General features: G+C 38.4%; 1 protein-coding gene across 3 annotated transcripts in view; it reads right to left on the reverse strand.

Annotated features, from left to right (window-relative positions):
• LOC121518679 (glutamate receptor 3-like) overlaps positions 1 to 16,071 on the reverse strand; it is a 153,483-nt gene that overhangs the window by 17,584 nt on the left and 119,828 nt on the right. For all 3 annotated transcript variants that reach the window (XM_041801161.1, XM_041801163.1, XM_041801160.1), the window contains exon 12: positions 8,505 to 8,703. In XM_041801161.1, coding sequence (XP_041657095.1) covers positions 8,505 to 8,703 — 199 coding nt within the window. The remainder of the gene's footprint in view (positions 1 to 8,504; positions 8,704 to 16,071) is intronic.

Raw genomic sequence — 16,071 nt, forward strand, 5'->3', positions numbered from 1 at the left:
GAAACATTTTGACTATGTAGGCACCAAAAAGGAAGAAAAAAAGATGTGAAAAGAGGCAAAATAACTTTGATTTGCACCTTTTAAACCACTTTTTACTGAATAACTCATTTGTAAAGTTATTCCATCCCGCACAGTAATTTCTCATGTTAAATATGTTAATCTGATCTTGTTACAGATAGAGTAAGTGCAGATGCTTGTGTCAAAACATCGTAAATCATGCAATAGAAGTGCACAATATTTATTGGATCATCTATCTCTTTGTTTTGTTTGTTTGTTGGTGCAAGTCTTTTTACAAAATTTTCTTGATGTGTTTCATTCGGGGCAGTTTTTTTAGTTGAGATTTCTTGGTATTTTATCTTATTTCCTAATTTTGCATCCCTCATCAGCACAAACAAACTGATGAGTGATTCGGTACTCATCATTTGTCCTATTAAAATCATTTGTGCTCTTTGCTGTGTGACAGCGTGTAGCTGCCTCTCTGTAATGTCACGTTTGACCTGCTTCCTCCCAGACTGACAGCTTCACCTCTGTGGCCCGGTCAGCTGCCAGCTGGAGCGGCTACAGACATGCAGAGCTCAGCCCAGCTCTGACACTGAGTGTGCTGCTAAAAATGGCCAGAGAGAGGCTGATCGCTGGTCACCGGGGAGCGTGAGTACACAGCTGCCTACAATAGAGGGGAGGAACAGAGAGGCTGATGTAAACTGGGCTAATGTGACCTTCTGCTGGGAGTTCGACGTGCCTTCAGAAGAAAACTTTGGGTTGAAACTTTCCCTGTTTCTACTTTCCTTTAAAGGGGGTTTCCTCAAAGCTGGGGCATCACAAGTGGACTTCTGTTTGCTCTGATGAACAGGAACTAAAAGTGTGACTAATATTCGTCATTAACTGCTGTGGGCTAGGCATCGAAGCATAGAGGGAGGTAACAACAGCATGCTGCTGTTTTCAGTGAGTTGCAAATTAAGTATTCAATTTAAAAAAGATGGGATTTTTTCATCAGAGAACATTTTTTACACATGTACAGGACAAGCTCAGCAAAGACATACGATGCACTGCTTTATCCACAGGGGGCGCCAGAATCAACAAAAAGAGAAGGTTTCTTGCAGTAGCTAATATGCTGTCATGGAGCATGCACTCAAAAAATTAGGATGTATTTTGATTTTTATTTGAGTTACATTTATACACGGTAGCATCATGCTGTGGGAATGCTTCTTGGCAGCCAGCCCTACAAGGCTTGAAAAGGTGGAGGGTAGAATGAGCACAGAAAAATAAAGGAAAATCCTGGAGGACAATTTTATTCAGTTTCAAAGAGAACTACAGCTTGGGAGAATATTTATTTTCAAGCAAGACGATGACATGAAGCATACAGCAAAAGCTTTGTAGAAATCTGTTTTCCCTTTTGGGTTTTTGTGTTTTGTTTTTTTTTTGCTCCAAAAATTTAAATTATATTGACCATGATTAATTTATAAAATCAATGAAAGAGGACAGCATCCAAGGGGGTGAAGTTTTTTACAGGCACCGTAGCATAGTGATAATACAGAAGGGTGCAACTGTATGTTTACTTTTCTTCATCATTGTGTGATAGAAAAATGGTGCCTTCGTGACTGGTTTGATCCAGATTGTGTGTTCGTAGTAGTGTGAGTCAGTTGCACATCACATTTGGTTGGAGAAAATAAAGGCAAACACCAGAATGAACTGACAAACTCTGTCAGCTCTGCGGTGTGTACGTCAGTGTTGTGTAAATAATTCACAGAAGATGTAATGGATTGTGGGCTCAGGCTGGTAAGTGAATCATTCTTGACATATGCACGATTTCAGTTCAGCTGAGTGTTCATGTAAACAATGTTAACATGACAATAACAGCTGATGACAGGCCTGACCACAGTGTGAAAGCAGCCACTCTTTGTGGGGTTAAAGAAAGACACACGCTTGTCTAGAGTGGGTCACTCAGTCAGTTTGAAATCTGTGAAGCTGCTCTGGCTGAAGGAGTCCACAGCAGCCGAGTCCACAAAGATGGATTATCCAATAAATATGTTTGAATTAATGACTTGTGAAACAACAGCTACATCTCACATCCTTTGGTTGGTGAGCAATTTGTGTTTACTGCCCTCCATCTATTCAGGAAATAAACTGGTCTATACTCAACTCTTCCAGCCACCAGTTCATCTGTCAGCGGCAGACTGAAAGGCTGAGAGTGATTCACGTCCCTCTGTGCACGTCTGTCATCCTGAAGCGGAGCTGACAGGCTCAACAAAGCATGTGCAATCTTTCCACGGTTTTATTTTTATCTGCATGCAAATCTTTGTTACGCGCACCATGAAGTTTGTAATTAAAAGTCATTTATGGTATGTTTGAGATCAGTGGAAACTAATGAATAAGGTTGTTAATAATAGCACAGCTCGTTTGCTGCTGCTTTAATTACAGTGAAAATCATCCATAACACACTTTGTAATTAAAGTCAATAAAAAAACAACTTTTGTCCTCCTACTTCTGCTCTCTTTTTCCACTTTCAGCATTTTTCTAACTCTGAGCCTGAACCTCTGCCCATACTGCAGAACAAGGGAAGAGCCTCAGCAGGGTTGGAGAAAGCAGTTTAAAAGTTATTAACTGACTTGAACTAGAAGCAGCTGAAGATAAGGAAGCAAGGCGCCAAGAGCATCTCAAACTTCTTGTTTTCCTCAGAACTTGAAAAATGCAGTATTACATCTCTTTTGGTCCCAAACAAATGGCCATAACATCATAACTAACCATGATAAGTTGATGAAACTCCCCATTACAAAGGTGAATGGTAGTACTAAACGCCATGATAGGTTTATTCACGCAAGATTTCTAGCAATTTATGAAATTTTAGCATGGAAAAGGGAGAAACCATATGTGGACATATTCTGGTTTTGGGGATGTAAAATGGTGTCTTTATTAAGAAATATTGGCAAACTCATCTAGCAACCCATGCTAAGGGTATTTTCTTGACAAATATCTTAAAGGGATATTTTGGGATTTTTGAAGTTGGGTCATATGAGGTGCTTGGCTATAGTAGTGGCATTAGCCTCCAGTGATGAACTGGAGTACACCGAAGAAGAACTTAGACAGATGGAGTGTCAGCGGGCTGAAAGAGAGAGCAGAGAAACTTGAAAGTTTTGAGCGTAGGTTCGGATTTTCCACACATACACCACCAGGTAACTTGGGATCTCTAATGCTCAAAACTTCGAAAAGAAGTTTCTCTGCTGACCCACATCAATTAAGCCACATCAATTTCCTAAGAGAGTCAGACAGCTCATTTAAAGCCACAGGCTCATTCTGAGCAGGACTGAAACATAAGGGTTTATTATATATGTATTATATTATACATGCAAAAATCCAATACTGGGGTGTTTTTTTAGCAACAAACTTCACAGGCATGTTTGGGGGCCTCTGAGACCAATATAAACTTGTCTTAAAGGGGTAAATTATGTGACCTTTAAAGTGTTCTCAAAATTCCATCTGAAAACCGTTAAAAAAAGCATGAAATTGGTTTAAAATCCAATCAAGAAAAGTAACATTATATATCATGTTCCTTTCCTTTGAAGATCATTTTCCAAAGGTATTTACAGCTCCTATTAATCATCAGCTTCACACCTCAACAACCCCTGATCAGAGCATCTCTTCTGCACTGACATTTCCAGTTTGAGGAAAAAGACAGATTATTTGTCACTCAGGATGAAGTCACACATACAGGCCTGTCAATTATCTCCCTAGGAGCACCTTTGACTAATCACATCCTGACAAATAACAGAGAGGATTAACACATCCCCAGCTGCTTATAGAGACATTTTTAATATCATGAGTCATCAGGAAGCCTCAAGAATGATCAATTGAAGTGGGTTAGAAGACATGACACAAGTAGTTTTATATCTTGTTAAGTTCAACAGGAAGCTAGCAGGCTGGTAGGCTTTAAAACAGAAAGAGTGGCAATAGCGCAGAAAAAAACTTTGATTATAGCTCTAAAAACGGTGGTGTGATAAATTGCATTATTTTTCTCTTTCTACAACTGTTGAAAATAAAGAAAAATTCTGTTCATCTTTCTGTCTGTGTTTTTTTTTTTTTTCCTTGAGTGCATTATCAAGTGTCTTTTCTAAACCAGCACAGAAAAAGAGAAAACTAACAGTTTTTAACACCTATATTCAACCAACCTTTGTTGGATGTGATATACTTGTTTTTGTTTCTATGGCCTGGTTCAGTACACTGAAATAGTAGTTTGTCTGTAATATCTAAGTTAGCAATAGCTGGTGTCCCCTCCTGACCTGTATTCCCCTAAAGGGTGTCAGAGAACACTCTGAGCCTAGCTCATGCAATGTTAGCAATGTAGCTTTGTTAGCTGCATAGCTTCATTCTCTATGCATCTCACACATAACCTGACACGCCAGATGGATGTGTTTCACACATCCATCTGGGAAAGCTTCAATAGGAAACGTCTGAGAAAAGGCAGAGGATTTGAAAAAAAACTCGGAGTGTGATTGGATGAACATTCTGTCGGTCATATCTCTACGGGCCAAACAGAGCAACAAAACAAGTGACATAGCAGCTATCGAGCGGCGCTTGCGCTGCTACCAAGGATTAACGCGAAACATGGTGACTATAGACATGTTAGTACTCGACTTCTGTCGTTTTTGAAAAGAAAACAACTCACTGCCGTTCTTTGTTCTTCTTTTCATGAAGACGTCATCAAGTTCTGATAAAACTGGTGCTTTAGCAGCATCCACGCTGATCTTTTCCTGCATAAATGCACCAGCTCTTGCTGCTGCTTGTTTAAGTCACGACGCTGCCGTGCCTGAAAGTACTGCCCCTCGTCGCCGATTGGTCCTGTCACTGGCTAAGCGGGCCCAAACGGTTCAGAAAGGAGCTTAACAAGATGGATTCACCAGTGAAAAACAAGGAAACAGGCATATCCATCTGCTTTGCAAGGTTATCTCACATAGCTAACAGAGCTACATAAGCTTCACTTGCTGTGTTAGAATGTTTTAATGAGACCAAGCTTTTTTTCCTGTTAGCAGACGATTCACTCAGCTTCATTAAATGTTTTATAAACAGGTTTTGCAGGTCAGATTGTCAACTTTTAATTTTTGATATCCTAACCCTTAACTTTACCATAAACAGAACTTAAGTCAATTTTTATTTCAAAAGTTTTAGCGTGTATTTCCTTCCTGATACATATAAGATATACAGTCTGTAAGTGTGGCTGTCAGAAATTAAGGGCATGTAGACAGACTGTCTTGCAATGAACACAAAGATGATATTGAACTGTTAGCATTTTAGTGTGCTAGATAGCATTGGTATTTGCTTGCTAGCTAATGTGCTATTAGCAATGGCAGCAGATTTCAATCAAGAAAAAGGAATTCAAGGAAAAATGTGTTTGTTGTTAACATAAAATACAAGTTGCATGAATTTAACAGTGAGTGAAAACAGCCATCAACTTTCAATTCTAATTGCGTAACATTTATCTATAACTTGCTGTTAAAAAAGTAGAAGACAACAGAGGCGATTAAACTGTCATCACTTCCTGTTAGTGCGCTGTGGTAGTGCATTGAAGTGTACTGTAATACAGTATGCTAACAGAAGTATGTGGTTTGAGACACACTGTGGGTGTCCACTGGTTGGCCTAAATTTAAATAGATTTCCACCCTTTAAAGTATCTTAACATTTTGTGTACAATTTTGCTCCCTACAACATTTTGGTGGCTATTGGTATGTTCATGTTACAGTTGTTTAGCATAGAAGCTGGGCATGTGCAAGGCATGTTAAGCTAGCTTTCATACACCAACTCACATTAAGCTAACTTATATGCTGTACTTTTACTCCGTGTAGGATCTGGAGTGAGCTGAAATTACACGCAGGTTTTTGCATTTTAAGCCTGCTTTCTGCTTCTGTACTGAGTCTATGCAATAGCTACATCGTAATGGCCTAGGCTGTTGTGAGCACTACATATTTGTTTGCTGGTGTGTCGCATTGCTCTGCAATACTCAGAAGTTCAGTAGTGATTTTTATTCCAGCTCCAAGTCCTATCACCACACTTTCAGTGCAATTATTGCAAAGAAGTAAAGAGAGAAGACATTTGAGGAGATATAAACTACGGCTGCTGGATCAGTTGAGGCAGAGGACGGGGGAATGTTTTGCACATTCTCTGCCGCTGAGAGACGTGGATGAGGAAATGCACTTCTGATATTTTTGGATATTGGCAAGTAGATTTGACTTGTATCACTGTCTGAAGACTCTAGAGTACACACAATATGCCTGTAGACATTACTCAGAGTGACAGTCACCCGATGCCACCTGTTGTTTTTAATGTGTAGTAACATTTTTGAGGAGGTGCCTGCCGGCTACGCGGCCAGGTCTCAAGGACCTCACAGCGTAAGCTATGGCGTAGCTTCCACACAGAGGCATAAATCAGGTTTTATATTCTTTAACAGGTATGCTTTGTTTTCTATCTAGTGCTTTTATTCCAAGTTGATGTAATGCTGCTCTTTTTCCCTGTGGGAGAGGATCTGTAAGCTTTCTGTCTCTTCTTTTTTGTGTCAGAAAATAAAACATGGTCAATAAAAGACTCCCAGCACTGCAGCATTTTTCAGCATTATCACAACACAACACAGAAGTCCAGCGGTTACATATGATCACACAGCAGCTGCTGGAGGCAGCCAAAATACAAGTAATGTTGTTTAGTAAAGGAACAAGTACATTTTTAAGGGCTGATACTCACATTTTTGCATCTCTGTCCAAATTAAACAACAGTCTGTTTCAAAAATACCAGCCACATTTTCCACAAGTAATGTTTTAAAGCAGTAAAGAGACAGCAAGTTACAGATGACCTCCCCCACGCTGATAACGGTGATTGCTCCATTTCAATGCTTTTAGACCTCAGCAGGGCTCAACACAGCAGACCAGGCCTTTCTGCTTGAATGCCTTTATAAACGATACGGGTTACAGAACTATTACACTTGTCTACACTTGGTCCCATCCCTACAAAATCATTCCTCTCTGCTATTAACCACACTAACAAGAAGGAAAATCTTTGATCCTAAAGGCAAAAGAAGTGCCAAGATGTTTTCTGCCTTCTGTCCTCAGAGATCTGCTTTTTCTGCCCTTACAGGAAACAGCAAGGGGTTAAACGGAGAACATAAGTAACCCAGCAGACAGTTACATGCTGTTCTTCCCTCACTCCATTGCAGCATATGTACACAATCTGTCTGTAAATCTCAGAAGAGTATGTAAGAGTCGTACGATGCGATTTTATCTCTCCCTGTGGGCCCAGGCGGAGGCTGAAACCAACACACTCTGCTCGAGTCCAATCGAGTCTACGGTTTGTATTTATCAAATGTCTTAGACTCACTTGGGGCAATCACGCCAAGAGACGGACTCGGACTAAAAATAGACACAGCACAGAGCTGGACGCTGGATGAGAATGACATTTCCATTTCCGAGAAATAGGACGTCGTCTTCAGATTTCAGTTCTGTGACAGAAGCACACAAATTGGAAATATAATGACATCTTGTAGCTCTACTTGAAAGTTTGTTTTTTTCCTAAAGTTTCAGACACATGGACAGACGTAGCCAGATAATCAGAGTGAGCTGTCATTTCACATCATTGTTTAGGAACAAGTGGACAAAAGGGAGATACAGGCAGCAAAACAACATACACACAATTTGAGGCAGGATTAAAAAAAACTGTATATGTCTGAGAAATGATTCTCTGACATAAAGACCTACAAACTTTTACATTTTTACCTGCTTTTATGACAACCGACCCCAACTTAGATTGATCTATGACTGTTTTATGACATTTGTGTACTCTGCAATACTGATGAGAAAATTGCAGCACCGCTTTGGCAGCACTTTTGTAAAGCAGAAATGGAAAATAATCAGCGTATTAGTGGAAGCGCAGAGAGGTCTATCAGAGTTTATTTAATGACTGCTCTGATTTTTGGATGAGAGAGGAGGATTACTGTTCTCGTTGCAAAGCTGAATTATAATTTCTGTTGACAAAACTTGTGATTTTGATGGGGAGAGAGGGGAAGCTAATTTTTGGACCAAATGGATTAAAGCTGATAACAAGCTTCATCATAATATTTAAAGTTATAATTTAGTTTTGAGGGACATGAAAGAGAACTTATTTTCTGCTCTGAAAAGCTCATTTTTATCCCAAGTAATATGTTTAAAACATTTCAGAAACAAAAGCAAAAGCTGTTCAATCATATCATGAAACTTCATTCCTTCAGTTAAACTTCTGTTTAATAGAGCAATGGTTTAATCCAGTTTATTTAAAGTATTAGTACTTTGGAATTGCTGTATCAGGAAAAAACACAATCTAGACCTTTCATTGATTATTCATTTGATTTATTATGTGGCAGGTAATAAATCAAATGCCCTGGGAGGAAAGCTCCAGAGACTCCTCAGCTCTGTACCTCAGCCAACATTAACTACTGTTAGAGCGAACCTTGTTATGCAGCGACGGCATGGACGGCAGCCAGCAGAGACACTCACCCTAAAGAACTCCTTGGTGGAGCCTGAGTCTAACGTCCCATAGGCGATCTCTGTCTGCTTGGCCAGGTCCTCGGCGCTCTCGATAGGAGACACCATCCTCTCCACTGTGAGGAAGGCAGCCAGGTTAGCCGTGTAGGAGGAGATGATGATGAGGGTGAAGAACCACCACACTCCTCCGACGATGCGGCCCGACAGAGACCTGAGAGCGGGATGAGAGCAGACAGAGAGATGTGAGAGTATGGTGATCTCATGTACACATGGATGAGAGAAGAATGAGTGTTTCCTTTTGTGTTTGGTTCCTCAATCTAAATCAATTTTTACTTACAGTGTCTATAAAGATATGTATTCACTTAAACGTTTCCCCCCTTATTTTTTTTAAACCAATCATTGTCAATATAAGTTGACTTTTTTGATAAACATTTTTACAAAAACCTTTTTATGTCAAAGTGAAACAGATTCCTACAAAGTAATGTCAGTTTTATTAAAATCTGTAATGTAAAATAAGTGAATATATAAATATTCTCCCTCTTCAAGTCAGTATTTAGCAGAAGAAGCTTTGGCTGCAATCACAGCACTGAGTCTGTGTTGATAGGTCTTGAATATCTGGACACTGCTATTTAACTGCATTCTTCTTCGCAAAACTGCGGATCGGTATGAACAGCTCAAGTCCAGCCCAAAATTCTCTATTGGATTGAGCTCTGGGCTTTGACTCGGCCACACCAGAACAACATGATTTGTGTTGAATAAGACTGTCTTGCAGATTTTCCAACATTTTACTTTTTACAGGCTCTGAAATCAACAATTGTCTAATCAGCCAATCAAAGGAAGAGAACTGCAATATTATCTGCATACCCCCAGTGTGACTGGTAACACTCAGTTCCACTTCAGAGAAGTATCATTAACTCAATTCAGCTGCTATTAAAGCCGATGAAAAGTTATGATAAGCCTCATTAACCCAATATAATGGTCCGCATAACTTTAACAGCTAAATGGAGTGAGAGACCATCCTGCATGGCAAGAGATTCTCTGCCCAACAGGAGCCAAAAACCATCAGCCAGCAGACTCAAACCAGACCTGTGACAAGTTCAGGAATCCCTCCAAGATAGCTTGGGTTCAGTCCAGGGACAAGATTGGCTCAAAGTTAGTCTGTGTGATCTGGATTTTACACTATCTTTTTTTGTAATAAAAAGGCAGGTCCATGCCTCTGCTACAAAGCAGCTTTGATATTTGACATGTCAGCATGTAATTTTATCTACTTCTGACATCTGTCAATTTAAGGGTGCAGCCTCCAAGCAAGAACAGTGTGCACTGATATTTTCAACTTTGTATTTGGATTGAAAACATGTCTGTGTTTATAAGTTTATAGATGTTAATGCTTTTAGGGCTTTTTAATGCCATCTAGAATGGTTGGGACATAATGATCTAAACTTCCAGTAAGCAACCACGGCCAGTGTCAGGCATGCCTACAGAAAAGGCTGGTCCTCTGAAAGCCCAGTAAATGAGGCTCTCCCAAGATTAGTATCAATGTACGTGAATCGGTAGTTTTAGTGCTAACCGACTTGCTAAAATGTAACACTTTGGCTTGCCCTTTGGCGTGGGCAGTAAACACGTTTTAAAGCAAGTAATTGTTGGGGTCAAATACTTTAGCCAGTGGTTTCTTGTCCTTTCCTTTTAGCACCCTTGATTTTTGTGCAAGTCTTGGCATGGCTGACATTATCATTACTGGACTACATTACATACTATTGTACTGAATAAATAAATAAATAAATAAATAAATAAAGGCTCATTAGAAGATTTGACGTGGTTTACTTTTGAAACAGGCAACAGCAGCACATAAAAAGTTGTTGCTCTCGTAAGTAATAGTGAATATGAAAGTTATGCAATAAAGCTTGATATTCACTATTACTTTATCACAAGGCACCAGGAGAATCTTTTCACAATGATATAAACTGGCTTAATAGTTTTTCCAATGACGTTTTAAAGGTGTTAATTCAGTGTCCATCTTTGGGCTAACATTGTGTCAGAAAACATGATTTGATAATATGGTCATTTATGCGCTACAGGATTGACGAAAATTATAATATAGTGGAATTTCTCCAAAACCACTTCAATGGGTGAAATTCTGACTACGTAAAGACGCAATTCCACACATTTTATTTTTCAAACAAAAACCATAAAATAAAGCCTTGAATGAGATCTGTGATGCTAATAAGAAGGCTCAGAGGCATTATAAATGTAACAGAAGAAAGAAAGAAGACTGCACATAAGCAGATAGTTTATCTGTGCAGCTCTGAATATTGCTGGGGTAAATGATTAATACATGACAGGATAAAAATGCCAAGACAATTTGGAGACTGAGGAGTTAGTGGTGCGGATAAGGACATGAAATCAAAATCTTGACAACACAACATTTGCACTGATAAGTTACATACTCTTTTAAGCCAAAATAAATAGATTAGACTTTAAACTGTGATGCAGCTTTATTATTTATTATACAGGTTTTACTGTAAAATCCAGTATAAAGTTGAAAAATCTTCCACTTATTTTAAGATTTGAGTTCGTTTATATGCACACACATAAATGGATTATTATCTGACTTCGCCTGATTAGTGAAGTAGTCATGCAAACAGCATATTTTGATATACTTTAGGCCATCATGAAAAATTTAATAACAACGCCAAGCTTTTTGCCTAATATTATGTTTGATTCAGTGCATGTATGCCATTTATTTTGGTTTCTTTTGTTCTATAATATCTTTGCGTGAATAAAGTACACAAATGGAAACAAGCGACGGTGAGAAGCAGTAGTGTTTGGATAGATAATATTTGAGGAAAGCTGAAATTATTTTCAACAAAATAAGGAACGCAAACAGTCTTCATCCTGAAGATAGGAATAGATCTCAAATGACAACATACTTTGAAAAAGCCTCCATATCGTACATACCTATGAAAAATGTAGGGTTTACAAAACCTGTCGAAATGACTTAGATTAACTTACTACAAAGCAAAGAGACACAGCAACACAAGCTGTACTGAACATCAGTGGTGGACTCAGAGGGGGGCCGGAGGGTGATCACCCCTTTGGTGCCCTAATGTTTGAAAAATCACTGGCATACAAGTGCCCACTTCAAGGTGATCATAGTTTTGGGTTTTTCATTAGTTTTTATTTTTATTTATTTCCAATTTCTGTGTTCAATTCAAGTTTAGTTTTAATTTATTTTTACTGCTGTTTTTTTGTCTAGTTTAGTTCTTATTTTTTCAAAAATGATCCATTTTACTTGAGTTTTTATTAGTTTTAATGTTAGTTTAAGTTTTTTTTTCCGGATGCATGTAAGGGCTGAGTGAACATCATAAACATATTCAAGCAGGCTACTCTTCTCTTATCATTTTATTTATTTAGAGATAATGTTTGACTATAACTCCAGAAGTAAAACTACCACTGTATGATGCCTTAACCAATCAAATCAAGCCATTTTCACTCTACAGTGCCAGTTAGTATGGTTGTGTCAAAGACTAAAACTAAAGATATTATGTCCTTATTTTTATTTTATTTTAGTTAGTTTTGTAAGCGCACTCTACAGTTTTTACATTTCATTTTTTTTTAGTAGGGATTAGTTTTTATTCAGTTTCAGTTAACTAAAATGATTTTTGAATCTAATTTTTAATTATTTAGTTAGTTTTGGTTAACTATAATAACCTTGGCCCACTTGTATGCCTATAGAGCTTAACAGTAAGTGCCCACATTTTCTCCAGCACTGGTTCCAAAAGCAAATTTACCATTTAAATCTCCCATAGACATTTCATAAAATCTTTACAACAATGCTTCATTTCAATGAACAAAGTCAAACAGCTGCCTTACTCATGAATATAAAACATTATATTTTGTGTAAAACAGCGTTCAAAATTAACTAAAAAGGCAATTGTATGAGACTGTGGACATATTTCTTTGCAAGTAGAAAGGAACTAGATATCCTACAATCCATTGCGATTCATTTTATTCATTGTTAATGATAGCTTTTCAAACTTTCAAACCATATAATTACATTTTTTCTGCACGTCCTTATTGTAGTGATTATATTTGAAATGTAAAATGTCATAGTTTGAGCATTTATCATACCACACTGTGGCGATGTGTTGTCATCACCGTGGTAAGTCTTATTTGGATACTTCTGATGATATGGCTAATAATCAAATCTGCAATGGAGAAAATTAATGGGACAGTTGCTTCTAGAACCACACTGTTGAGCCTAATATGGTAGATAAGTATAATAAAGTGCCCTCTGGGAGGACGAAAGTGTCCGATTTGGTGCTCTCTATGGGGACAAAATTTGGCTTTGTGCTCTCTAAGGGGACAAAATTTGACAAGAAGCCCTCTTCATCTCAGTGCATGAAAGCACACACCCAACAGTGGAGAAAATCCACCATAAAATGTTGGTGTAAAGTTTGTTTTCATGACATCCTCCCTTATGAATCTTTGGCTAAATGGTTTGCAATCTCCTGTCTGTTTTTACAGAGGTGCATTAGATTTAATCATGATGAAAAATAGTTGGTGCCCCACTGCACACAGCAAGTGCCCCTTTTAAACTTTTTCGCCCCTGCCTCTCAAACATCCTGAGTCCACCACTGCTGTATAGTACTGATACTGAGAGTTAACACTCCTAATGTCAGCAGCACAACAAATGAGGCATCACCGACACACCCTCTGCTGCATCAGTGTGCCAGAACATGGAGTGGCAAAACGAAAGCTAACACTAGTATTGCTCATGCAACTGTGGAAAAAATCAAAACAAGGCAAATTTCTGCTAATGCATTACTGAAGTGCATGTAAATGTATCAAATAAAATTACTACCATCACCTGATGATTCACAGTTGTTGGATTAATGTGATCATGTTAACGATTAGAAAAACCTTTTACTTTTGAACCAGTATGAACACGTTTTCAGTGGAGTCATTGCTGTCTGTTTAATGTCTTTTCAACAGAAAAATGCTCGCTGGGCTGTGTACGGTTCGTGCATTGGTGGCAACATCTGAACGTCTGTCCCTGTTGTAAAATGTAAAACTCCGAGTAGAGGGGACAGAAACTGAAGTTTACTTTTGTCTGAAGTAAAAGCGGCGTGACACCCTCTCTCCTCTTGAAGTCTGCGACTGATGAACCGTACCAGTCTGTCACACAGATAGTCCCATCCTGCTCACTGGTCCTTAAACAATTCTTCACAGTGTTTTACACATCAGTGTTGAGGCTGTGGTTTAAATCTGTGTTTCAGAGTGCAACCCTGTGTTCACATATCTAAATTTGACTTTTCTCTCTGGTACCATCTCAAAATTTCTCTATTACAAACATATTCCTCTAACTGTGCCGCTCAGACGGCTCGAATATCTCATTTCAAACAAGGATCCATTTTCACTGCATCACTGCATTGCAGATGCTCATAATATATTGTTTTTATAGAATATTTATGCATTTTTTTCTATCCTTGTCATTCTCTCATCTCATAAATATTTGTCTGTCCTTCAGAGTTTCAATAAAAATCTTCACATCCTTCGACTACATCAGGATTTCAGACAGGCTGTAAATCTGGGCAGACTTGATAGAAGTCTTATCTATAAATGGCTTTAGTTTGGGGAAAATATTAACAGCGGCATCAAGCTGAGGTCAGTGAGGTGGTCTGAACAAAGCAGAGCTGGAAGAAAAGTTATAGCCTAAAGTAGAGTGCACCATAGATTACAAAAAGTGTAGAAATCAGAAAATACACTTCTCTCCTCTGCATTGATTTGGAAACTGCTGTAGGGAAATGTTGAACTGCTCAGCAAAATTAGAGAATCAGCAGTTTCTATTCAAAAACTGCATGTACTCAGAGCAGGAATAGGATCCCTCATTTGCTGCTTAATTGATTTTTGTCACTGATATATTATACTGCAGAAGCTGCTCTCTCTGTACTTCTCCAAAGAACTGAGTAAAGTCAGGACCTGGACAGGAGCTTATGTTCAGCTAGCATCATCAGAACAGTCACATACAGATATCATGTGTCTCAATCTGCTAATAAGGGACTTTAAATGGATAATACTTTGGCTGAAGACTGACATGACACTGTCAGAATCATGAAATGACACCTGTCAGGGAAGCTTAATGAACATATATGAATGCTGTCATTAAAGGGATAATTTGGGATTTTTGAAGTTAGGTTGTATAAGGTGCTTGGCTATAGTAGTTTGCCTCCAGTGATTTCTGTGAAAACTGCTCCTGTGGTTATTACGAGCTCAGAGAGATCTGGAGCATTATGGCTGTAGATGGGATTGTTTTATCTGTGTTATTTAACAAGCTTTACGTAAAAATAGGCCAAGAAAATATGGTGGCTCGCCTGTATGCTTTGTCCAAAATGTACAAAGTGATTCATTTCTCCCAAACCCCCCCCCCCGTGTCAGGCACTAATTTACGATGCAGCTTTCGCCATTTTGTCTCCTTCCGCCGTGCACTGATATCTGCGGGCTTCTACAGGTACAACAACACCACATCAAGCTAAAACAAAGACAATATGAGCAATTTCGACTCGAGTTAAGATGATGCTCAAAACTTTCAAATGACGTTACTCTGGTCTCTCTTTATGTAAAACTCAACAGCCACTATGTGCCAGATCTCTCTGAGCTCATAATAATCACAGGAGCAACTTTCATAGAAATCACTGGAGGCTAATGCCACTACTATAGCCAAGTACCTCATATGACCCACCTTCAAAAATCCCGAAATATCCCTTTAAGTGTCATTGAGTCAATTATGTAGCCTTTGCTGCAAGGTTGACTTTGTTTGGGAGGTCATCATCATGACAATTTGATATTTTGATATAACCAGGGAAAAATAAACTACCAATGTCTTTATTATATCAACTTGACATTAACATGTCATGGAAGACCGGACCGTCAAACATAAAGAAAATATTTAGCTTTCTCTATTAACATTACATTAACCTGTCATATGTGATTGGGCTTAGCTATCACTGGACCATTATAACAATGTAATTAACTATTTATTTGACCTTGAGTAAAGTGAGACAGTTTGGACTAATTATTAGGATGCTATTAAGTGTTATGACATGTTAAACTTATGTATTATAGTTTAATGAATAATTTCCTTGACCTCAAGGCAAGTGAGACCCTTTGGATTAATTGATAGGAGCTCAAAGTGTCTACGGACTTCTTGATTCTTCAGTAGTCTCTTTGAGTTTTCTAACCAGGTCTGCTGAATTTAATAAAGACACTGGTAGTTTATTGTGTCCTGGTTGTCATGACAACGACTTTCCGAACAAAGTCAACTTTGCATTAAAGGTGGCATAACTGACTGGATGACACTTAATAACAGCATTCATAAACGCTCACGAAGCCTCCCTGATGTGAATGATAGATGACATGTCATGATGAAGACAGTGTAATGTTTGTCTTATGCATTCCTCTTCATATAAAGTATTACCTTCAAAGAAAAAACCTGTAGGGAATCATCAGTGTAGACAGTGAAAGCTTTTTTTTAGATGGACTGGTCATTCACTGGGTGTCATTTAAAAAAGCACAGTGTTGT

The sequence above is a fragment of the Cheilinus undulatus genome, linkage group 12 (genome assembly GCF_018320785.1).
Source record: "Cheilinus undulatus linkage group 12, ASM1832078v1, whole genome shotgun sequence".
Taxonomy (NCBI): Eukaryota; Metazoa; Chordata; class Actinopteri; order Labriformes; family Labridae; genus Cheilinus; species Cheilinus undulatus.